This window comes from Oncorhynchus mykiss, chromosome 24, assembly GCF_013265735.2.
Source record: "Oncorhynchus mykiss isolate Arlee chromosome 24, USDA_OmykA_1.1, whole genome shotgun sequence".
Classification (NCBI taxonomy): Eukaryota; Metazoa; Chordata; class Actinopteri; order Salmoniformes; family Salmonidae; genus Oncorhynchus; species Oncorhynchus mykiss.
Window position 1 is genome coordinate 17,681,063 of NC_048588.1, and position 24,136 is coordinate 17,705,198.

Consider the following 24,136-nt stretch of genomic DNA (forward strand, 5'->3'; position numbering starts at 1 on the left):
CCGGAAGTCGCTGTGTTTCATCGTTTGCCGACAGAAACGTGTGTAACTTGGAATCTTTACGACCTAAAAGTTAGAATATTGTGGAGGAGAGTCAGACCTACAACTCTATATAAGTAAGTAAGCAGTTATGTGTTTACTCTTTGTTAGTGTATACGTGTAATATAAGTTATTGGAACCAGCTATTGTCATCATTCTCTTTCGCATAGTTAAACAACAATAGAGTCCATCATGTCGAAAAGGACGGAGTGGGATACCAAGGGAGATTCAGACGAATCAAATAACCTGCTGATCTATCAACATAAGGCCAAACTTCAACAGGCTGTCAAAGACAATTCATTCTTGGTTGTCACTGGCGAGACTGGCAGTGGGAAAACGACTCAACGTCCCAATGGGACCTGTGTACAGAATTCAAAATTGACCCAAACCTCTATTCCCTTTATTATAGCATTTGTTTATGTGATGCCCTTATAGAGAGGTCTGAAAGGTTTAGATAGGTGTAAACTTGTATTAATTATGTAGGATTATGTAATAGCAAGATTGGCATCACCCAGCCTCGGAGAGTAGCAGCCATCACTGTTGCCCAGAGGGTATCACAGGAGATGCACTTTAGTTGGGGTAGAGAGGTTGGATATCAAGTGTGCTTCGATGACTGCACGACACAGGTGAAAGAGCTCCAAGACACCTGCCTACTGGATCAGTGTTTCCCAACGCTGGTCTTCGAGTCACCCAACAGTACACATTTTCATTGTAGTCCTGGACAAACACCTCATTCAACTTATTGAGGGCTTGATGATTATTTGACAAGTTGTATCAGGTGTGCCTGTCCAGGGATACAATAAAATGTTTTACTGTTAGGGGAACACTGTACTAGACTGCTCAAAGTGATACTTCACATAAATTATTGGATACGCTTATGTGTTAGGCATCTTGAAGGTGTTCTATAGGTCAACGTATTGTCGCTGAAATGTGAAGGGAATTAGAGTGTTGTGTATATCAGCAATTGTGTGTCTCTGAAAGGAGATGTGTGTGTTGTCAGGACACGCTGGTAAAGTACATGACAGACGGCTGTCTGCTGAGAGAGATCCTGGCAGACCTTGTTCTGTCTCAGTACAGTGTAGTCATTTTGGATGAAGCCCATGAGAGGAGCCTTAACAGGGTCAGTAATAGATGCAACTACTTCAAAACAGTAATCTGGTTATATCCCCAACTCCATCCCTCAGTTGTATAACCAAAGCAAGTGGTGGGGCTGCTGTTTTGCTGATAAACAAATCCCAGATTGTAAACGGTTGTGTAATATGTGTTTTACTTTAGGACATTTTACTGGGTCTGTTGAAGCCGACCCTCTCCAGTCCAGATAAGTCCTCTTAAGGGCTGCTCTGTCCCCCTGAAGGTGGTGGTAATGTCAGCCACCCTGGAGACAGACACGCTCTCTGTGTTCCTGGGAGGCTGTCCTGTCTTCACCATCCCTGGAAGAACCTTCCCTGTCACCCCCAAGTTTGGCTGATACACAGAGCTCTGTTTACGTTAAAGAGGTAGGGAGTGAGCTTGCTTTTAGTGACATAGGCCAACTGTTAGCATGATGTATGATAATGAATACATTCAGTGATTGTACCACCCCAGGATTTAGCTCATTTAAAATCAGCTAGTGATGCGCAGGTTGGCTCATAACCCACAGTACCGGTGGATATCCGCAGGGCGGATGGGTTTAGGTTCATGAAATATTGTGTGGCTGAAGGGCAGACGGGTTGAATAAAGAGAAACAATACCTTAAAAAATCCATGAATGTATAATTATTGTGCAATTTATATAGTCTAGATTTAGCCTAGTCTAGATTTAGATTTAGAAAAACCTAATCTGGTTTTATGCATATGTCTAAACGCTTAACTGTATGCACGCCAAATTGCCTACACAGCCAATCACCAAATAATGCTTTTGCGAACTGGCAGAAAAGGTTTGGACACACCTACTCGTTCAATAGTTTTTCTTTATTTTTACTATTTTCTACATTCATAGAATAATAGTGAAGACATCAAAACTATGAAATAACACATATGGAATCATGTAGTAACCAAAAAAACTGATAAACAAATCAAAGTATATTTTATATTTGAGATTCTTAGTAACCACCCTTTGCCTTGATGACAGCTTTGTACTCTTGGCATTCTCTCAACCAGCTTCATGAGGTGGTCACCTGGAATGCATTTTAATTAACAGGCCTGCCTTGTTAAAAGTTAATTTGTGGAATTTCTTTCCTTCTTAATGCATTTGAGCCAATCAGTTGTGTTGTGACAAGATAGGGTTGGTAAACAGAAGACAGCCCTATTTGGTAAAAGACCAAGCCCATATTATGGCAAGCTCAAATAAGAAAACAGAAACAACAGTCATCATTACTTTAAGACATGAAGTTCAGTCATTCCGAAAAATTATGAGAACTTTGAAAGTTTCTTCAAGTGCAGTCGCAAAGACCAGCAAGTGCTACGATGAAACTGGCTCTCATGAGGACCGCCACAGGAAAGGAAGACCCAGAGTTACCTCTGCTGCAGAGGATAAGCTCATCAGAGTTACCAGCCTAAGAAATCGGCAATTAACTGCACCTCAGATTACAACCCAAATAAATGCTTCATAGAGTTCAAGTAGCAGACACATCTCAAAATCAACTGTTCAGAGGAGACTGCATGAATCAGGCCTTTGCGTTTGAATTGCTGCAAAGAAACCACTACTAAAGGACACCAATAATAAGAAAAGACTTGCTTGGGACAAGAAACATGAGCAATGGACATTAGACCAGTGGAAATCTGTTCTTTGGTCTGATGAGTCCAAATTTGAGATTTTTGGTTCCAACCGTCGTGTCTTTGTCAGACGCCGAGTAGGTGAACGGATGATAACTGCATGTGTGGTTCTCGCCGTGAAGCATGGAGGAGGAGGTGTGATGGAGTGGGGGTACTTTGCTGGTGACACTATATGATTTATTTAGAATTCAAGGCACACTTAACCAGCATGGCTACCACAGAATTCTGCAGCGATACGCCATCCCATCTGGCTTGCGCTTAGTGGGACTATAATTTGTTTTTCAACAGGACAATGACCCAACACACCTCCAGGCTTTGTAAGGGCTATTTGGCTAAGAAGGAGAGTGATGGAGTGCTGCATCAGATGACCTGGCCTCCACAATCACCCGACCTCAACTCAATTAAGATGGTTTGGGATGAGTTGGACCGCAGAGTGAAGGAAAAGCAGCCAACATGTAAGGGCATGCTCCAGTTTCAACTGTTCTGCCTTATTATTATTCGACCATGCTGGTCATTTATGAACATTTGAACATCTTGGCCATGTTCTGTTATAATCTCCACCCGGCACAGCCAGAAGAGGACTGGCCACCCCACATAGCCTGGTTCCTCTCTAGGTTTCTTCCTAGGTTTTGGCCTTTCTTGGGAGTTTTTCCTAGCCACCGTGCTTCTACACCTGCATTGCTTGCTGTTTGGGGTTTTAGGCTGGGTTTCTGTACAGCACTTTGAGATATCAGCTGATGTACGAAGGGCTATATAAATAAATTTGATTTGATTTGATATGCTGGTGGCAGGGAAGTCAGGCAAAGGAGATCGAACTTGGTATAAAACGGAACAGTTTAATAAGTACTCAAAAACTCAAAAAACAAAATATACAAAATAATATAAGTGGGTACAAAACCCGTCGCACACCAGAACATATCTTGCACAAAGCTTACAAACAAACAATCACCGACAAGGACAATGAGGAGAAACAGAGGGTTAAATAAACAACATGTAATGAATGGGATTGGAACCAGGTGTGATACAAGACAAGACAAAACCAAAGGAAAATGAAAAGAGGATCAACGATGGCTAGAAGGTCTGCGACTTCGACCATCGAATGCCGCCCGAACAAGGAGAGGGACCAACTTCGGCGGACGTCGTGACAAAACAAGTGCTCAGCATATGCGGGAACTCCTTCAAGACTGTTGGAAAAGCATTCCAGGTGAAGCTGGTTGAGAGAATGTCAAGAGTGTACAAAGCTGTCATCAAGGCAAAGAGTTGCTACTTTGATGAATCTCATATGAAATATATTTAGATTTGTTTAACACATTTTTGGGTATTACATGATTCCATATATAGTTTTGATATCTTCAGTATTATTCTACAATGTAGAAAATAGTAAAAATAAAGAAAACCCCTTGAATGAGTAGGTGTGTCCAAACTTTTGATTGGTATGGTATATTGTCTCTACTGTATGTATGTGGAAAAAATATGGGGGAAACTTTGAGTATGAACAAACCTCTTGTCTGTGACAGGTTATCAAGGTGGAATTGGATGTGCACACAAGTGAGATGGCTGGAGATATCCTTGTGTTTCTAACAGGTAAACCTAATGATAATCTCCAGAATATTAATGTAATGATTACAGGTTCATATTTTTTTTTTGGTACAACTTTATAACAGGGCTGTCTGATATTGAGAAGGCCTGTGACATGTTGTATGCGAAGGCTTAATTCATAGACTACGTTACGATTTGCAGGACCGTAAAATGGAAGGGCTGCTGATCCTGCCCCTGTACAGATCTATGCTCACTGGTAAGATTTCCGGCACTGTCTGAGTACCCCTCACTGTGACATTCACATATAGAAAAACAGATGGAGTTCCCTTTTACACACAAGTGGACACAGTTCAGCATTTCATTTGCTTGCTAAATCAAAATAATAAAGTCATGACATGACTGCATAGAGCTGTTTTTATCCATCACAAAATGCAAGGCCTCAAATTTCATGACTGTAATTTGCTCACTGCAGGTATATTGCTGACAGTGAGTTAGTGAAGCAACTCAACCATAACTCAAGGGTTATGGACCTCCTCAAAGTGGTTCTGATTTCAAAGTAAGACCCGGAAGTCCCTGTTTGTTTGCTTCCTTTCGTTTTGTGCCTAATAAACAGAACTGTGATGTTGTAGGAGCGAGGACCTGCAGGCCGAGCAGGGAGAACCTCCGCCGGGACTTACTACAGTCAGAAGTTCTGGGACAGGTGCATGCAAGAGTACACCATTCCAGAGATCCAGAGGACCAGTCTCACTGCTGTTATCCTCACACTCAAGTGCCTGGAAGTTCATGATGTCATCAGGTAGGTACAATTCCACTTCCTCAAGTGCTCAGAGAAACCAGTGTCCGTTTTTCAAGACTGTGATAATACAATACAATCCAACAAGTCATTTGAGGCCATGTTTGCTTGGTCTGTCCCTCTTAAGGTTCTCTTACCTGGACCATCCAGAGGAGAGGTTCACCCTAGAAGCATTGAAATGGCTTTACCAATGTGACGCCATCGACAGGTGAGAGATATAGACATACTGTATATTCGTGTACATCTGTCATTGCTTATACAAATCTCCACCAGATACATCTACAACCACATAGGGATACAACTCTGCTGTTTTCACCATCAAGAACAGAGGGAACCTACTACATACAGTATTGGCAGTTCTTCATGACTATCACGACTCAATCTTTTTCTTAGCTCTTGTAAGCTCTTATCAATATCCCCCTCCCCTGTGTGGTGTCTGTAGGAGAGGTAAAGTGACCCAGCTGGGTGAGCTGATGGTAGAATTCCCCCTGCCCCCAGGGCTGACCCGGGCCCTGCTCCAGGCTGTCTCCCTAGGCTTTGAGGAACCTCCTGCTGCCTGTAGCCACCATGCTGTCTGTGGAGAACATTTTCATCAGACCAGGTGGACAATAACGGCATGAGGCCTCGGTTTAGCCAATGAAGATGTGGTTATGTCAGAAATACACATGTATACATCATGGCCTTTACTGTTTTATTCCATTGGATTTCAGTCAGACATAATCCCAAGTCATAGTTCTAATCTAAATGTTTAGCATTTCTCTCTCTGCAGGCCATCCAGAGAAGCAGAAGGAGGCAGATCAGAAGCACAGGCAGTTGGGAGTGCAGACGGGCAGCTGTAATGACTTCCATGTGGCTCAGTGTGTTTGAGAAGGACAAGGCCAGGTATACAAACATAACTCCTCTTGATGTATTTAATAAGCTACATTAAATTCACTGCATTCATATTCATGAGTCTCCATCTAACGTGAGCTTGTTTTGCTGCCTACTTCTTGTGATGCCCCGTCAGCGTGATGTAAAGACAACTATATACACCGGAGGGCGCTAAAGTCAGCCTTCAGCGAGGAGATCCAGCTCAGAGAGTTCCTCCTACGAATACAACAGGAGTTTGTTGTTTGTTTATTTACTTATCTTATTAGTTTTTGTGTAGCTAAAACTATGATGTGAAGCTCTGAGCATGTATGTACAGATTTATAACCAGGGTATGTCCGTTGTTTCCAGAAGAGAGATTTCTCTATGGAGAAGTTTGATGGTAATAAGAGTGAGCTGTTCAGCAGATGTCTATGCACTGGTTACTTCACCAGGGGCGCTCAGGTGATCTCTGGTGATCAAATCAAAATCTAATCAAATCAAATTTAATTTGTCACACATGGTTAGCAGATGTTAATGTGAGTGTAGAGAAATGCTTGTGCTTCTAGTTCCAACAATCCATTAATAACCAACGAGTAATCTAACCTAACAATTTCACAACAGCTACCTTATACACACAAGTGTAAAGGGATGAAAAATATGTACATAAAGATATATGAATAAGTGATGGTACAGAACGGCATAGGCAAGATGCAGTAGATGGTATCGAGTACAGTATATACATATGAGATGAGTAATGTAGGGTATGTAAACATTATATTAAGTGGCAGTTTGAGCATGAATTTACTGGTATAGAATGAATTGTATAACATTTGTTTCTGTAGCTGCTCCTTTATTATATACAGTAAAGGTCTCATAAAAACGTTGAATGGGGGGGGGCAAAGGTTTTTGAAATTGAAAACGTAATTGAGCATTCCTATTGGACAAGATAAGTTACTGTAGTGCCTTTTCTGATCAAGCCAGGCCCCAAGGTGATTTGTATGCTTTGTATGCTTGTTTTGTTCTTCTAATAGTCATTATGTGTGTTTGATTTATTCCAGAGGGGTCTGCTGAAGACGCATTCAAGAAACTGGAGAAACGGAATGATGAAAGCTCAGTGAACGATGCCCGTTCTCGCTACCTACAGAGAAAACAGGAGCGGCAACAAGGCAAAGCACACTCATCCTCAGGACACTTATCCTCAGGACACTTATCCTCAGGGGAAGAAGGACTCCGTTATTGGACTGACCAGGACAGAAGAATCTCCACTCAGGGGTTAAAAGTCTGACCGCCATAATAAACTGCACAGGCGATGTTCAAAACAATGCTTTACAACACAGGAGTCTGAGAGTTGAGGGTCAAACATTGTCCTTTGTAGCTCAGTTTGTAAAGCATGGCGCTTGTAATGCTAGGGTAATGGGTTCACTTCCTGGGACCACCCATGTGGAAAATGTATGTACACTTTGGATAAAAGTGTCTGCTAAATATTATATTTAAATATACATTAATAATGGACTAGGTGGAGATAATGAATCCTAGTCATATCAAATGTCTAGTACTGAAGATGTTTTATGCTATGTTATCTTTTAGTGGTATATTTATTTTTTAGTTTCATACAAATCAACGTTTTTGTCATGAGAGTACATTTTGCCAGTGGAGGTCCCCATTCTCTTCTGGTTCTGGGACAGTTACAGAATTACATACAGTTTGTCAATATGTCACCCAACAGTGTTGTCAAATCAGCACATTAGAAAACAGGAGAACAATCACAGGCACTTTATTTTGTACATCGCTGCCTTTTATAAAATAGAGGTTAATTTCGTAACTGCCATTGCTCCGTGATTTTTTAAAACGTATTTTTGTGTCCTCCATTGGTAGTCATACAAACCAAATAAGACTCATGTCCCATCATCCTTTGCGGAGAGACTTGCGTCATTCACATGCGCTTGTTTTGGTCCGTCAATGTGCGAATCAAACGTGGCTTAACAGAAATTGGCAATATCCACAGATAAACTTGTAATTCTTCACATTTGATCGATTAAATTAAGTCCGTTAACATATCGTGTTGATAAGTCATCTGACAGGTGAGTGAAGTTGTCGTCGTTGTATTGGAATGAATGTTGCTAGCAGTTTGGACGTATGGTTGCTAAATACCATGTCTGATATAACGCTAGTTTGTTCAATCTAGAAGCAGGTTAGCGTTGATTTCATATTTTCTGGAATCTACTGCCAGTACCGAAAAGCATCACACTAATCTAGCGACCATTTATTCTAATACACGTGCGTTCTTTTTTATCTGTTCACGTAATTAATTCCCGTTAGTTACAGCTCTGGTCAAGCATGTTCGCTGAGGAGGATGAGTGGAACGATGAACCAGAAGCCAAAGCTCTGACCAAGACGGTCATCAGCAGTTTCAAACTGTCTGACAGCACCAATATCACGGTGAGCAGCCATCTCAATTTTCTTTATAATTAAATGTACCTATGTAGCTAGCAAGCCAGGCACAACTCACGTTGCCAGTGACCACATATTCAAATAGAGGGTTGAATTTTGGTTTTCCTATGGTATTTAATTTGACACCTTCATTCTCCATTCCCGGACAGACAAAATGTGTTGGGAAGAAGAGTTTGTTACGGACCCTCCAAACACTAGGGTCCGTACCAAACTGGAGCAAGAGCAATGGTGCCCCTTGGGAAGCAGGCAGTGACAGCGAAACAGAGGCCATACTGACACCACACACCAAGAGGAAGAAGAAAAGAAGCAAAAGAGGACGCAAGAAAGTAGCTGTTTCAGGAGAAGAGACCGATAAGGACAGTGGAGATTTGTGTGCCGAGGAGACTGCAGTGCCTGTAGCTAAGAAGCCAATAAAAGCAAAGAAACCAATAAAAGCAGGTGAGTTTCACAAGCACTGGCAACTGGCAACTGTCAATTGATTGTCTTAAGTTGAAGAGGTTTGAGGTTTTCTTTATTTCCTAGGGTTCATAAAGGTAAAGAATAGAGAGTCCATTATGGGTGGTAGTAAACAAGGAAAAGCAGCAACAGATGCTGAGATTGAGAGATTAAACCGAAAGCAATGGAAAAACAAGACAAAGAAGAAATGTAAAAACAAATACAAAATAAAAAATGGAGAGAATACCACCCCCCCAAAAAACACAAAAGCAGAGACCACTGTGCAAAAGGATACAGAAGATGGACCAAAAACAGCTTCTGGTGTGAACAAGGAAACAGTGGTCGTCCAGACACACCGCCATACAAAGGGGAAAAAACAGCAGAAAGAGGGTGAGCGTAAAACACAGAAAGGGAAAAAGGTCCCAGTGGGAAAAGAGATGACTTTCAATGAGACTGCTTCCACTCCAGACACAGAAATAGTTCAAAACAATAAGAACTTGTCAGAGAAAAAGACAAAGGGGAGCATTCAAGAAAAAGCAGTTCCACTAGGTAAAGAGTTAATGACAGAAGAGGAGAAACCTCAGGAGCTGGTTAGGGAGGAGCAGCACGCGGAGCCGCCCGGCAGTAAGAGGAGGAAACGGGACGAGAGCAAAGGGCAAGACCGGCGGAGAGAAAAGCTCAGGAGAATGCTCCATGGCCAGAGCCCGGAAAATAAAGAGAAACCTGCTGAGCAGGAGGAGGAGACACGCACCACAGAGGAGGTGAAAGAGGCTTCTGCAGACCGCTCGACTGCTCTGAGGTCCCGCATGGAGCAGCGTTTGGAGTCAGCGCGGTTCCGCTATATTAACGAGGTCCTGTACACCACGTCTAGTGGGGAGGCAAAACGCATGTTCAGACAAGACCCCCAGGCTTTTAGCATCTACCACAGGGGCTTTACGGCACAGGTCCAGCGCTGGCCAGCTAATCCTGTCGACGCCATCATCTCCTACATACGCCGCACGTGAGTTGTGTTATGCTTCTATCTGACCCTAACATACTTGCATTGTTTGCAATAAGTCTGTTTGCATAGTTTTTGTATTTTTATTGTCTTGGTTCTGGGGTGGGGAATCCACATTGAAATAGCATGTGGCTTTCTTTAAGACCATTTGTGTTGATTTCAGGCCTGCCTCTCTGGTAGTGGCAGATTTTGGCTGTGGTGACTGCAAAATTGCTCTTAGCTTGAAGAACAAAGTGCACAGTTTTGACTTGGCACCTATCTGTGACCGTGTAACTGTCTGCGACATGGCCAATGTGAGTCCAACTTTACATTGATCCCGAATCTGTTTCATCCATGCCTGTTTACTATGCAGTCTGTTTTTCATGTAATAGTGATGTATGATTTCTATTGTTGTCCCACCTGTCTGCAGGTACCGCTCGAGGATGGTACTGTGGACATAGCTGTATTCTGTCTCTCTCTTATGGGGACAAACCTTGTGGATTTTCTAGTTGAGGCTAACCGTGTGCTGGCGATGGGGTAAGATATATTGTGCAGAAAAACAAAGCTACAGTATGTCAATATGCTGGAATAGAAGGTGTTCCCATTTATTTTCCATATTTATGTCATCATTTATTATTATTATTAAACAATTTGTCATTTTTTGCAGGGGTATCCTGAAAATTGCAGAGGTGGCAAGTAGATTTGAGAATGTGAGGAACTTCATGGGTGCTTTGTCCAGCCTGGGATTCAAGTTGGTCACAAAGGTAAGGCAGTAATCATAGTAAACTGGGATGGCCACGTTTTTGTCTTTAGCTTTAAAAAATGCATCTTTACAATACCCTACCCTATTAATTTTGCACCCTCCTTAGGACACAGAGAATAGCCACTTTTACTCCTTTGAGTTTGAAAAGATTGCAGAAGCTCCAGAGAGGGTAAAGAAGGCAGCAGGACTGGAGCTGAGGCCTTGTTTGTACAAGAAACGATGAGGGCAACAGTGATGAGAACATGGGAGAAACAGTTCCAAACATATGTTCCAAATGGCACTCTATTCCCTTTATACTGCACTACTTTTGAACAGGGCCCATGGGGCTCTGATCAAAGGTAGTGCACTATATAGGGAATAGGGTGACATTTGGGATACACCCACAGGAGAGAAGTCAAGCAGGAAGGGCAGTAACAGAAAATGTATCTTCTACTGGATGTAAATATGAAAATGACTTTCATAGATGAGCTGGTGTTTTTGACGCCCAAACAATGTATCAAGGATTGTTGATATTGTCAATAACCGTTTGTGGGCTTTCAAATGTCTGTTTCAAAGAGAAAACATGTTCAAAAGTAGTTGACAACATTGGTATATTTTTTGATTAAATCAAAAAATAATTGTATTGCATTAAGTCTTATCATGCACAATAATTTAAGATTTATAAAGCAAGAAGAAACATTCTTATAAGATGTATAGTTTAAAGTCTGTTGTAAAAATCTCTGTCTATAAGTGCTTCAACATAATCGCAGCATTGCATTCTGCAGTCTAGTTTCAAAGGGTACTCGCAAGCCTCACTCGTCTCAGTGTACATGCAGTCTAGTTTCAAAGGGTATTCGCAGGCCTCACTCGTCTCAGTGTACATGCAGTCTAGTTTCAAAGGGTACTCGCAAGCCTCACTCGTCTCAGTGTACATGCAGTCTAGTTTCAAAGGGTATTCGCAGGCCTCACTCGTCTCAGTGTACATGCAGTCTAGTTTCAAAGGGTATTCGCAGGCCTCACTCGTCTCAGTGTACATGCAGTCTAGTTTCAAAGGGTATTCGCAGGCCTCACTCGTCTCAGTGTACATGCAGTCTAGTTTCAAAGGGTATTCGCAGGCCTCACTCGTCTCAGTGTACATGCAGTCTAGTTTCAAAGGGTATTTGCAAGCCTCACTCGTCTCAGTGTACATGCAGTCTAGTTTCAAAGGGTATTCGCAGGCCTCACTCGTCTCAGTGTACATGGCACAGGATCTAGATTGGCCACTAGAGGAACACGGGTGATAATGTTATTCTCAGCCAGTTCCCAGTATCTACTATACCCATGCTCTCCATCCAGATGCAGAGGGGGGCTGTCTGGGGCTCGGACAGTGTCTGTGTTCGTCACCCGTGTTCTGACCCAGAGGAGGGGGAGCAGGCAGGGCTGGAGAGCGAGTGTGTCCTGCAGGGCTCCTAGCCGTGTATCCCACATTGCCCCTCTCAGTTCTGGAACACACCGCTCAGGGGAAGAGAGGCTGGGGATGTTTCAGCACCTAGTGAGACACGGTGAAACAGCAATTCAGAAATGGAATGTGATTTTTAGTAGGTCTAATAAGAACGAGTGGTACTGGTAGCTTTGGGAGGCAGTTTAGAGATGTTGCTGATGTCCCTCTGCTGGCATGGGCAGCCTCCCTGATTAACACACAGAAAGGCCCTGGCCTTGGAGAAGGCAGTAGGCATTGGTTGGACCACTGGTGGCCTCATCACATAGGTACGCCTTGAGCACCTCTGCTCTCTAGGCGGAACAGGCTTGAGACGGTCAGGAGAGAGGAGACTGCAGGCTTGCTGTTTCGCATGGGCTGGTTGAGCTTAGAGCGCAGGTAGGAAACCACATCAACCAGTCCGTCCCACTCTGCCCGGAGGAAGTAGCATAGGGGTCCCAGGGATGGAGCTCCTACACTCACAACCCTAATGTCATCCTTCTGTCCCAAGCTGTCCTTCAGGGCTAATAGTCTGTCCCGGGCCTGGGTGGGTCAGCTCGTTGGTGCTCCTGACCCTGCCAAAGGGCTACTTGGAGTCTTAAAGCAGGGTGTTCAAGGTTTGGCTGTGAACCCAGCTCTCCTGCCAAACCAGCACCAAGGGGTCGTTGGTGTTGGCCAAAGCCTGAACATGTTGCTCCAGACTTTGCAGCAGGCCTGATAAGTCTGCAGAGATGGCAAAAGACAGTCAAAGTAGTGTTCCCAATTTAATCAGAAGAACAGATTCCTATCACTGCTGAAGGCTGAACATGTAAGTAGGGTAATGTACTTCAAATTCATAGGATATGAGTTCTAATCTTTAATGTAGTACATACAAGTCAAAACTTTGGACACACCTACTCATTCAAGGGTTTTCTACATTGTAGAATAATAAAGATATCAAAACTATGAATGAAATAACACATATGGAATCGTGTAGTAACCAAAATAGTGTTAAAGTAGCCACCCTTTGTTAGCTAATGTTTTTAGCATCAAATCAACAGTAGGTGAACATATTAGTCCTTCCCATATCAGATTCAATAAGCATACTAGGTACCTTGTTGATCAACAGAGAGGCTATTAGAGTAGAGCAACCAGACAGACACCTTCCTGAAGAGCAGCAGCCTCCACTCTTGGATCTGGGCGGTGGAAACAGTCATCAGCTCCCACAGTCCTTTGCGAGCTTCCATCTTCTGCCTGGCTTCGGTTACAAAAGTCAAATCCAGAGGGTTTCCTACGGAGGGGACAAAGATAAGAGTGAGGAAGGAGCGATGTAAACACAGGGCAGGAACTCTCCCTCAGTCCCCCTCTCATCTCACCTCTGAGACTGTTACTGGTCCTGCTGAGCTCTGTCAGGCGAGCAGAGACCGCATATACCTGTCTGCACATGGTCTTGAGCTTGTTGCGCATCTGAGCAGCATTCTGAGTGGGGTCCAGATATGGTCCAGAGGTGGCTTTAGTCTCATCCAGGTCGTGCGCCAGGGAGGAGAAGGTGTTGTCCATGGTGTCAGCCATGAAGGAAAGATGATGGCACACTGTCTCTGCTCGCTGCTTTAGGAGAGGAACAAAAATGTCCCACAGGTCCAGAATCTAATAAATAATAACAAACTATCTGTAGGTAGCTCTTCTTCTGATGACTCAAAATAGGTACAAGGAAATTATTCAGACAAATGAAAAGCTATGTGTTTAACCTGTTCCTCCAATACCAGCTCATCTGGTGTCACCTGTCTGTAGTTGGTTCGAACGGTTTCCTGGAACGGTTTCACACACAGCCACACCTATCTTCTCCTGGATGTGGGAGCAGGTGACGATGAGCAGCTTTCTTGAGGTGGTGAGAGAGGGGGCACTGTGCGCACCCTGTCAGTCCAGAAGCGCACCTTCTGAATGTGCTCCTCGTAGTGTAAGGCAGGCATGCCCCCTATTGGTCTCCAGAGAGGCTGGATTCCATTGGCTGGTGAACAGATGGATGTCAAACAACCGGGAGTGTCCCTCACACAGCCGCTGGATCTCAAGCCCAGCCTCCTGTGGGTCAAGGGAGAATCCACAAACATTCCATGATTCAGAAACCAAACGTTTTGAAAGGATAGTTAGTGCATCGTTGTAGAGCTTTTCGTAGAAAATAGTTAAAAGATAAAGTGTGAATGATCTGTGTGATCCTGGCATGCTCTCTCTGGACCTCCTTAACTCCAGCGTTGAGGCTGAGCTGCCATTCCAACTGTTTCATGGACAGTGGGTAGTACTGCCCTCTCAGCCTTTGTCCTGAATCATCAGAGGGGTCCGCTTGGGCAGCACCAGCCTGGAAGCTGATAGAGCACATTGATGCTCCCACTTGGAGAAGCTGCTGACACCAGTCGACTCACTGTCCTTCTCCCAAAAAGCTGAGAACCATGCACATACAAACACAGGCGATAAGCGTAAGACAATGTGTATCTCTGCCTGTTTTTCCCCCAGTGCTTTAACTCCTGTTTACCATATATTAGACACTTTTTCTTGGTAAACCATGTTATGGGATGAACAACATATTCTATCAAATTATGGACTGTGGTACAACTGGGAAGATAGCTAATCTCCTGTCCTGTCCAACATTACCTGTGATAACTCCACACTGCCCTTTCCCACCTGGACAAAATGAACACCTATGTGAGAATGCTATTCATTGACTACAGCTCAGCATTCAACAGCATAGTGCCCTCAAAGCTCTTCACTAAACTAAGGACCCTGGGACTAAACACCTCCCTCTGCAACTGGATCCTGGACTTCCTGGCGGGCCGCCCCCAGGTGATAAGGGTAGGTAACAACACATCCGCCACGATGATCCTCAACACGGGGGACCCTCAGGGGTGCGTGCTCAGTCCCCTCCTGTACTCCCTGTTCACTAATGACTGCACGGCCAGGCACGACTCCAACACCATTAAGTTTGCTGATGACACAACAGTGGTAGGCCTGATCACTGACAATGATCAGACAGCCTATAGGGATGAGGTTAGAGACCTGGCCGTGTGGTGCCAGGACAACAACCTCGCCCTCAATGTGAACAAGACAAAGGAGATGATTGTGGACTACGGGAAAAGGAGGACAGGGCACGCCCCCATTCTCATCGACGGGACTGTAGTGGAGGAGGTTGAGAGCTTCAAGTTCCTTAGTGTCCACATCAACAAACTATCATGGTCCAAACAGACCAAGACAGTCGTGAAGAGGGCACAACAAAGCCTATTCCCCCTCAGGATACTGAAACATTTTGACATGGGTCCTCAGATCCTAAAACAGTTTTACAGCTGCACTATCAAGAGCTGGTTGCATCACTGCCTGGTATGGCAACTGCTCGGCCTCCAACCGCAAGGCACTACAGAGGGTAGTGCGTACGGCCCAGTACATTACTGGGGCCAAGCTTCCTGCCATCCAGGACCTCTATACCAGGCGGTGTCAGAGGAAGGCCCTAAAAATTGTCAAAGACTCCAGCCACCCTAGTCATTGACAGTTATCTCTGCTACCGCACGGCAAGTCTAGGTCCAAAAGACTTCTTAACAGCTTCTACCTCCAAACCGTAAGACTCCTGAACAGCTAATCAAATGGCTGCCCAGACTATTTGCATTGCCCCCCACCCCCTATTTTATGCTGCTGCTACTCTCTGTTTATTATCTATGCATAGTCACTTTATATCTACCTACATGACTAACCGGTGCCCCTGCACATTGACTGTACCGGTACCACCTGTAAAAAGCCATGCTATTGTTTTTTTACTGCTGCTCTTTAATTATTTGTTACTTTTATTTTTTCTTAACACTTATTTATCTTAAAACTGCATTGTTGATTAAGGGCTTGTAAGTAAGCATTTCACTGTAAGGTCTAACCCTGTTGTATTCGGCGCATGTGACAAGTACAATTTTATTTGGCTATGGTGTTCACTACCTGAAAGGGCCATTATTCACAGCTTTCTTTGCAAAGATTTCTACCACCTCTGTGCCAGTCAGAGGCTCTCTGTGCTTGGCATCTTCTTTTACTTCTGTCTCTGTCTTGATCAGCTGTCTTTACCCGGGACATGTCTCCATAATCTGTAAAGCTGAATCAACAATGGACACCACAATACTAAATATTCTATCTGAATTTTTTGGAAAGACCAATTTGAACACGAGTGAAATGAAGCAGCAAACACACACGCTCACTGCTTAACCTACTTGTCCAGTGCAAATTCCTCAAATGACACTGGAGTAGCTTTCAAATCAAATCAAATTTCATTAGCTTTGACAGGGATATCAGTCCCCAGCACGGAAGCAATCAGATGATGTCCCTCCATCCACAATGACTCCCCCATTGCCACCTCAGGGCCCACCTCTGCCACTAGGCGAGGGAGATCCACCATGGACAGAGGAGTGGGAGCAGGGGAGAGGTTTCAAGTGCTGAGGGCTCAACCTGGCTGGGGCTTATACATGAAGGCTGGTGAGGAGGCATGGTGCTCCTGAGACTCCAGTGGTGGTAGTGAGAGTACAGAGGCCAAATTGGCTGCTGGGATGGGGTCCCTTTTCCTCCCTCTAGGGAACCATCCCTTGGCCTTGCTGTTCCTCATGCATGGTCCTGTGTTGACTATCTATTTTTGGTGCAGGCCTAATTGCAGGATGTTTTGTATCATTAGTTCTGCCACAAACGCCAAGCTTTAGCCACTATTTGCTGAGTTGATTTTCATATTCCTCTGTTGAGCCCATTTCTGAAAAGAAACGTAAATAGTTACATGGGAAGTTACGTCAATTTTTATGGCCCATGTTGTGGGATCTCTTATCTTCCATAAGGGGGCGCTAGGAGATGCTAAATAAGTAATTGGAGTGTGAAATATATTTTTAACTTTAATTTACATAATTTAACATGGACTAACCCTATACCAGGATTTAAAATGCATTATTCACAACCAGAGTAGTATAACATATAGTTGACTGCCCCAGCATTGGTAAACAAGACACTAATTTCTTACTATGATTGGTATGAAGAAACTTGCCACATCACACATTTGGATTAAACTCATCACAGCAAGCTGCAGTCTGTATTGAAATTATGCAAATCCTGATCCAACCTGATTTACTTTATTCTCTCAGGTGAGAATACATGTTACTGCTCTTCTGCAAGTGATGACGTGAGCTCTATTAGGAGTGTCTTATTTCCCAGACACCCTCAGGGTTAGTGCAAAGAACTTAAACTGAGTGAGTGAGTGAGTGAGTCTGGACATGTTTAACTATACTTGAGGGGACCAGAAATCCCCACAACAATATTAAACAAACATAAATTTGACCAACTGGGGACATTTTGTTAGTCCCCACAAGGTCAAATGCTATTTCTAGGGGTTTTAGGGTTTAGGAGCTAGGCTTAGGTTTAGGTTTTGGGGTTAAGGTTAGGGAAAATAGGATTCTGAATGGGACTGAATTGTGTTGCCCCCCCCCCCCCCCCCCCCCCCCCGCGCGCGCCAATTAATTTAGTCTTAAACCTGTCAAACAAGGCAGTTTTAACAACAAGATACACATTTACAGTAACTTTAATGATAATGCTCTGGATTTTACAACATTAGATAACCAAAATGAACAACCTTTCAAAGTTTAATACTTGTGGGGACCAGAAATCCAAAACAGTAAAACAAACAGTTGCTACGCTCAACATCATTTCTAGCAGTTTTACAATACATTTCTTTACAACATATTACGATTATTGAAAACACCAAAGCATGACATACATAATAATACTCTAATAAACAAAACAAAAAAATCATGAAAAATTCACAAAATAATGCATTTTAATATCCTGGCATGAATCACGTAAGAGTGATGCACAGAATACTCTAGCTGGGTCACCAGACCCATCTGAATGTTCTCTGACATATAGTACAAGCCTGTGGTTGCCTACAGTCAAAAGCTTGCTAATGAAAAATAAAAAATGTCTGTGTAATGTATCTGTATCTACAGTTGAAGTCAGAAGTTTACATACACTTAGGTTGTAGTCATTAAATCTAGTTTTTCAACCACTCCACAAATACCTTGTTAACAAACTATAGTTTTGGCAAGTAGGTTAGGACTTCTACTTTGTGCATGACACATCATTTTTCCAACAATTGTTTACAGACAGATTATTTAACTTATAATTCACTGTATCACAATTCCAGTGGATCAGAAGTTTACATACACTAAGTTGACTGTGCCTTTAAACAGCTTGGAAAATTCCAGAAAATTATGTCATGGCTTTAGAAGCTTCTGATAGGCTAATTGACATAATTTTAATCAATTGGAGGTGTAATTGTGGATGTATTTCAAGGTCTACCTTCAAACTCAGTGCCTCTTTGCTTGACATCATGGGAAAATCAAAAGAAATCAGCCAAGACCACAGAAATAAAATTGTAGACCTCCACAAGTCTGGTTCATCATTGGGAGCAATTTCCAAACGCCTGAAGGTACTATGTTCATCTGTACAAACAATAGTACATAAGTATAACACCATGGGACGACGCAGCCATCATACCGCTCAGGAAGGAGACGCGTTCTGTCTCCTAGAGATGAATGTACTTTAGTGCGAAAGGTGCAAATCAATCTAAGAACAACAGCAAAGGACCTTGTGAAGATGCTGGATGAAACGGGTACAAAAGTATCTATATCCATAGTAAAAGGAGTCCTATATCAACATAACCTGAAAGGCCGCTCAGCAAGGAAGAAGGCACCACTCCAAAACTGCCATAAAAAAGCGTGAGGAAGGATAATTACGTGGATATATTGAAGCAACATCTCAAGACATCAGTCAGGTAGCTAAAAGCTTGGTCGCAAATGGGTCTTCCAAGTGGACAATAACCCCAAGCATACTTCCAAAGTTATGTCAAAATGACTTAATGACAACAAAGTCAAGGTATTGGAGTGGCCATCACAAAGCCCTGACCTCAATCCTATAGAAAATGTGTGGGCAGAACTGAAAAAGCATGTGCGATCAAGGAGGCCTACAAACCTGACTCAGTTACACCAGCTCTGTCAGGAGGAATGGGCCAAAATTCACCCAACGTATTGTGCTTGTGGAAGGCTACCTGAAACATTTGACCCAAGTTAAACAATTTAAAGGCAATGCTACCAAATAATATTGAGTGTATGTAAACTTCTGACCCACTGGGAATTCTCTCTACTATTATTCTGACATTTCACATTCTTAAAATAAAGTGGTGATCATAACTGACCTAAGACAGGGCATTTGTACTAGGATTAAATGTCAGGAATTGTGAAAAACTGAGTTTAAATGTATTTGGATAAGGTGTATGTACACGTCCGACTTCAACTGTATGTGATGTTGTAATGTTTTTGCATTTAGGGACCACAATGGAAATAAGTCTCTGACTTTTCCGATATCCTTGTCAAGTTTTTTAAAATGCATTTACTGAGTATGTTTTTTTTAAACCTACCAAACTAAATCAACCAGACTCAAATGACACCCTATTTCCTATACAGTGCACAAGTAGTGCTCTATATGGTGGCAGTAGGGGGTGCACCCTGTTATTTACACAGTGGATCTGGCATCAATGACAATAGAGTAGCTGAGCAGCTGGTTGTACTCCTGGCCTCCTCCTCCTGGTACTGTCACTGCTGCCTTCCCCTTCCTCAACTCTGGAGAGCACAGGTCCTGGGTCAGAGAGGTCAGGGGCGCCAGCGACTCGCGCTTCTTACAGGAGTTCAGAGAAGATAGGAGACAAGGGGACAAAGCACATCAAATGTTGAATAAAGACCTATGGATAGAAGCTATAGGAATAGATTAATGAAGGCAAGACGGCCATTCTCATGAATTCAAAGCGTGCATAATGTTTTTTTGAGAACTCATCAGTTAGAGAAAAGATCTAAGAATGACTGACCTTAGATCCTGGGCGGTCTCCTCCATTTATTTTGCTGCAAAAAACAATTAAAACAATTCATTGTCATTTGAGTTACAGTGACAGACAGCATTTCAAATATTGTCTAATTCTTCTGTTGTTTTTATACAGTTGGTTATCATCCTCACTCACTAATAAAGTTGCATGGCCAAATATACCTGCATGGCCAAACTGCACCCCTTGGAGGAGCTGTTGTATGAGTGAAAAGACTTCCACTGAGCCACTGAGTGTGTGCATGCATTATGCTATGTGAATATATAAGTAGAATGATGGTGACCCCAGACATCATCATTGATCTCTCTGATGTCAGAAGCAGTAACTCTCCTCATCTCTCATGATCCCCATGACACCAACCAGGCCAATGAAGACCTGCTCTTTTCAAAAAGTACTGCTAGTGCTGGTGACCTGTGGGTGATGCAAATCTCGGAATAGCTATTCCCCTGGGGCGTCATATTTTCTCTTGTGTATGCTGTCCGACTGACTGACCTTTCCAAATTAGCCTGACGGATCTTCCCACAGGAACCAGTGATAATGGGACAGTGATGCTCATCGCACCAATGGCACCTTGACCGAATGTACTGACCAAAGACACAATGAATAAGCCTGAAGTGCAGTCAGTGTGTCTGTCTATACTGTCTATATATTTACCATCCCTTCTCACATGAGTCATGACAAAGAGGAAGTTAGTCTACGTCCCAATTGGCACCCTATTCCCTACACAGTGCACTACTTTTGACCAGAGCCCTGTGGGAGAGTTTTCATGGACCATTAGTGGATTTGTGGATCAGATGCTTTTAAAGACATTTAGGATCTCAAAGTGTATCCAAACATTGTGGTAGTGAGACACCTGTCTTATTATCTGATCAGATCCAATGACAGCAACAAGAGGCGACTGCTTTATGCATTTCTCTCATTCCAAGCATTGCAACTGGGATTGAATTACAATATGAATTCTTCAGCTGTGAAGTTTTTGAATAGCTTACCTTACTTCCAGAGTAGTAACTCAGAATACAGGCTCTATAGTTGCCCTATGATAACATTAGATGGAAAATAAATCTGTCTTTACCACAGAAACAGAGAGAATCAAACTGTGTGAGCTGAGCTGTGGTGGCTGACGTACCTGTCTGCTCCAGCCACAGAGCATCCTGTTTTTTGAATAGCTCTGTGCTACTTTTGTCATGCCTAGCTGTAGTAACCATCAGACGCACAGACCTGGTTTCCTGTTTGTCACCTGCCAACCTGCTGGTCGACTCACCAGAAAACACACAAAGTGACAATGAGGAGGATCGAGATGGCCGCAGCCGAGGAGAAGCAGACGATGAAGACCATCACTGCACAAACACACAGGAGAAAGACATCAGGTAACACAAAATGGAAGTAAATGGAATGGAACACCTGTTGTAAATGGAAGTTAATGCCAATTTTATGTAATAATATGTCAATCATTTTGGGATGTTCACCAGAAACCATTGACATATCTTACATTTTGTTGTATCACTGATGCAAGATAAGGTGAGTGTACACTCACTGAGCTGTTTATCTTCACTGGTGACCTCCACTTGAATGAGGACTGAGGCCTTATGGTGGTAGAAAGAGGCGTGGCAGGTGTAGAGGCCCGCATCCTGCTCCGTGACCTTTGACTGGAACAACAGAGCTCCGCCATCCATCTGGACCAATGAGCCATCATTTCTTCAACACGCAGCAGGACACAGAAGGTCATTACATAGTACACACGCTTCTTTGAACTGTTTATCAGCTAAGTGGCAAAGAAGACAGTCATGAAGAGAGAATAAGATAAGCAAGTGAGGGGGGAAACTGCTATCGCAACACTTTTTGATACCTTCCAAAATATGTGGAAAACAGACAAAAAAAGTAATACAAAACCACTTCTATAGTTGACATTGAGTGGCATAAATCTAACGAGACGTTGTATTTTGTATATCTACTTAGGTGTATAAATAAGTGACTGTATCATCCACCTTAGCAGATACGAACGCAGCTTTACACAGAATAGCTTGACAGAATAACTCCTAACACAAGTTATGAGCCTGTGTATGGGAGGACAGGAGAGTGTCAGGTTTATGAGTCACTCATTGTCCCTGATATTAGTACCACCGACCGCATGGCCTGCCAGTCAGGACAACCTTCTCCAGGCCCCACAGCACAGAAGTCCTGATAGTATCTTAATAAGGCATAGTGGCAGCTTTACGACACTGCACTTATTTGATTGTCTAGTTAAAAGCTCTCATAAAACAATACATATGAGAACTTCCATCTTGACGAAAAACAATGATTGTACAAATTACCGGCCCTGTGTAGTGGTAATATTACCCTACTCTGTCTTCCATCCTACTGTAGTGCTCTCACTCAGCCTCCACAGGACAGAAGCTGAAGGAAAGGAATACTGTAGTAAAAGAGAGTCTAGCAAAGAGTATTACCTGTGACAGGTGAGGTTGTAAGTTGGTACACTGCCATAGACTTTGAGCAGGATCCTCTGGTTTTGGAAATTCTCCTTTAGAGACATTCGATGTATAACGGACTCGTCTCCATAAGGTTTGTACAGGGGAGTGGTTTGGTTCAGTAGTCTGACAGATGATATGTCTAGGAAGGGGAAGGGGAAGTGGTCAACAGGGGGCAAAACACAAACCACTCCCTAAATACATACAATCGATAGACAGGCAGTTGTATTTCACTGTTGACTGGGATGTCGAAGCATGGCATGCCTGGCAGGTACTGTATGTCTATGAATGTCACGACAGAAGTGTCAGTACACTCTTAGAAAAGAAGGTGCTATCTAAAACCTAAGAGGGTTCTTCGACTGCCCCTATAGGAGAACCATTTGAAGAACCCTTATTGGTTCCAGGTAAAACCCTTTTGGTTCCAGGTAAAAACCCCTTTTGGGTTCCATGAACAAACCTTTCTACAGAGAAACCAAAGAGAGTTCTACCTGGAACCAAAAAGGCTTCTCCTATTGGGACAGCTGAAGAACCGTTCAGGAAGCCTTTTTCTAACAGTGTACAGAATGTATGTGTTGTATAACACGTATTTTGTGGTGTTGGGGGCTTTATATAAAAAAAGGGAATCATTTCTGTTTGCATTTATTCTCTATTACACTTACAGTATCTGGGGACATGGACTGTCCTCCTCTCCTTAAGTCCATGGTGATTTTGAAAGAGGCAAGTCAGGTCTTGTCCCTCATGGAGGGCCAGTGGGAACTCATAGGTGAGGTTGGTTAGCACTCTCACACCTTCATACCCAGAGCGGAAGGAGATGTGGCCTGTGGTGTTGTCAGGTAGAACCCAGGAGAGGTGTGCTCTGATCCCGTCCCCTCTGTACTCACACACAGCCAACCACAGAGATCTGCTCTGCCTCGCAACAAAAACACGCATCACAGGGGACTCTGAGGGAAGGGAGGGAGGGAGTGACATTGTGTGGTGGTTGGATACAATGGATGCGTCCATAAATGACACCCTATTCCCTTTATAGTGCATTACTTTTGACCAGGGCCCATAGGGGAAATAGCGTGTTATTGGGGATGCACATAATGTATTGTGGAGAAACATGGATACTACAAGTCATAAAGTAATTTACCCAATCCACGCAGCAGTATCCCTCTTCTCTCTGGCCTTTCAAGACCCAGCTGATCCACCACACAGGTGACATTCTGACCAGAGAACATGGAAGTGGGGAGCCTCAACACACTACAGACCGTCACAGAGCCATTGGCATGGTGCTCAGGCTGCCCCTGATCCTGCAAGCGAAACATATGTTAGAGTGTGCAAATTATATCCAAATGATTGCTGTTTTTTTCTTCATTTTTGCTGTATTTATTTTTGATTCCAATCACCCTTTAATTTGTTCTTTCCCTTTACCTGCTCCTGCCCCTCTTTAAGCTGACTGGTACTATTGTCACTGTCCCTGTCTCCAAGACTCCAGGAGATAGTGGCAGCAGGTCCAACACTGTCCACAGTGCACTGCACCAGTGTGTATGCTACATCTTCCTCCCACTCAGAGCTGGACTGGATGGTGATGTTAGGAGGAGCTGCATGTAGATGGAACAGAGATATAGGATACATGTTCTCAATGTAAATAAAATAACAGAGATATAGGATACATGTTCTCAATGTAAATAAAATAACAGAGATATAGGATACATGTTCTCAATGTAAATAAAATAACAGAGATATAGGATACATG

General features: G+C 43.3%; 2 protein-coding genes across 8 annotated transcripts in view; one reads left to right on the top strand and one right to left on the bottom strand.

Moving 5' to 3' along the window:
• On the top strand, positions 1–21,581 carry LOC110503900 (ribosomal RNA-processing protein 8). Of its 6 annotated transcripts, XM_036961166.1 has the most exons (18): positions 1–113; positions 1,312–1,532; positions 4,307–4,373; positions 4,530–4,584; positions 4,801–4,884; positions 4,958–5,124; positions 5,249–5,329; positions 5,620–5,722; positions 5,891–6,003; positions 6,128–6,224; positions 7,029–8,051; positions 8,290–8,409; positions 8,571–8,859; positions 8,944–9,856; positions 10,017–10,146; positions 10,263–10,369; positions 10,500–10,596; positions 10,702–11,279. In XM_036961166.1, exons 12-18 carry the CDS (start codon positions 8,308–8,310, stop codon positions 10,816–10,818), a joined length of 1,755 nt encoding a protein of 584 aa, XP_036817061.1. In that variant the 5' UTR covers positions 1–113; positions 1,312–1,532; positions 4,307–4,373; positions 4,530–4,584; positions 4,801–4,884; positions 4,958–5,124; positions 5,249–5,329; positions 5,620–5,722; positions 5,891–6,003; positions 6,128–6,224; positions 7,029–8,051; positions 8,290–8,307; the 3' UTR covers positions 10,819–11,279. The 6 variants fall into 6 exon arrangements, with proteins under 6 accessions (XP_036817061.1, XP_036817060.1, XP_021438203.2 ...); XM_036961165.1 differs by lacking the exon at positions 4,801–4,884 and having other exon boundaries at positions 5,564–5,722; positions 6,128–6,231; XM_021582528.2 differs by lacking the exon at positions 4,801–4,884 and having other exon boundaries at positions 5,564–5,722.
• The window catches only part of LOC110503899, a 16,058-nt gene continuing 11,164 nt past the window's right edge, over positions 19,243–24,136 (bottom strand). Inside the window, exons 8-15 of one of the 2 annotated variants that reach the window (XM_021582526.2) lie at positions 23,812–23,981; positions 23,531–23,690; positions 23,058–23,339; positions 22,378–22,540; positions 21,468–21,628; positions 21,195–21,270; positions 19,922–19,955; positions 19,243–19,731 (exon numbers count right to left, since the gene is read on the bottom strand). In XM_021582526.2, coding sequence (XP_021438201.2) covers positions 19,573–19,731; positions 19,922–19,955; positions 21,195–21,270; positions 21,468–21,628; positions 22,378–22,540; positions 23,058–23,339; positions 23,531–23,690; positions 23,812–23,981 — 1,205 coding nt within the window. In that variant the 3' untranslated portion in view covers positions 19,243–19,572. Of the gene's footprint in view, positions 19,735–19,921; positions 19,956–21,194; positions 21,271–21,467; positions 21,629–22,377; positions 22,541–23,057; positions 23,340–23,530; positions 23,691–23,811; positions 23,982–24,136 lie in introns of both variants that reach the window. The other variant, XM_021582525.2, reaches the window with a different exon arrangement.

Coding starts and splice junctions, on each gene's coding strand:
- LOC110503900 (XM_036961166.1), top strand. CDS start 8,308: ATGTTCGCTGAGGAGGATGAGTGGAACGATGAACCAGAAGCCAAAGCT. Junction 9,857..10,016: donor ATCTCCTACATACGCCGCAC/GTGAGTTGTGTT, acceptor TGTTGATTTCAG/GCCTGCCTCTCTGGTAGTGG. Junction 10,597..10,701: donor GATTCAAGTTGGTCACAAAG/GTAAGGCAGTAA, acceptor CACCCTCCTTAG/GACACAGAGAATAGCCACTT.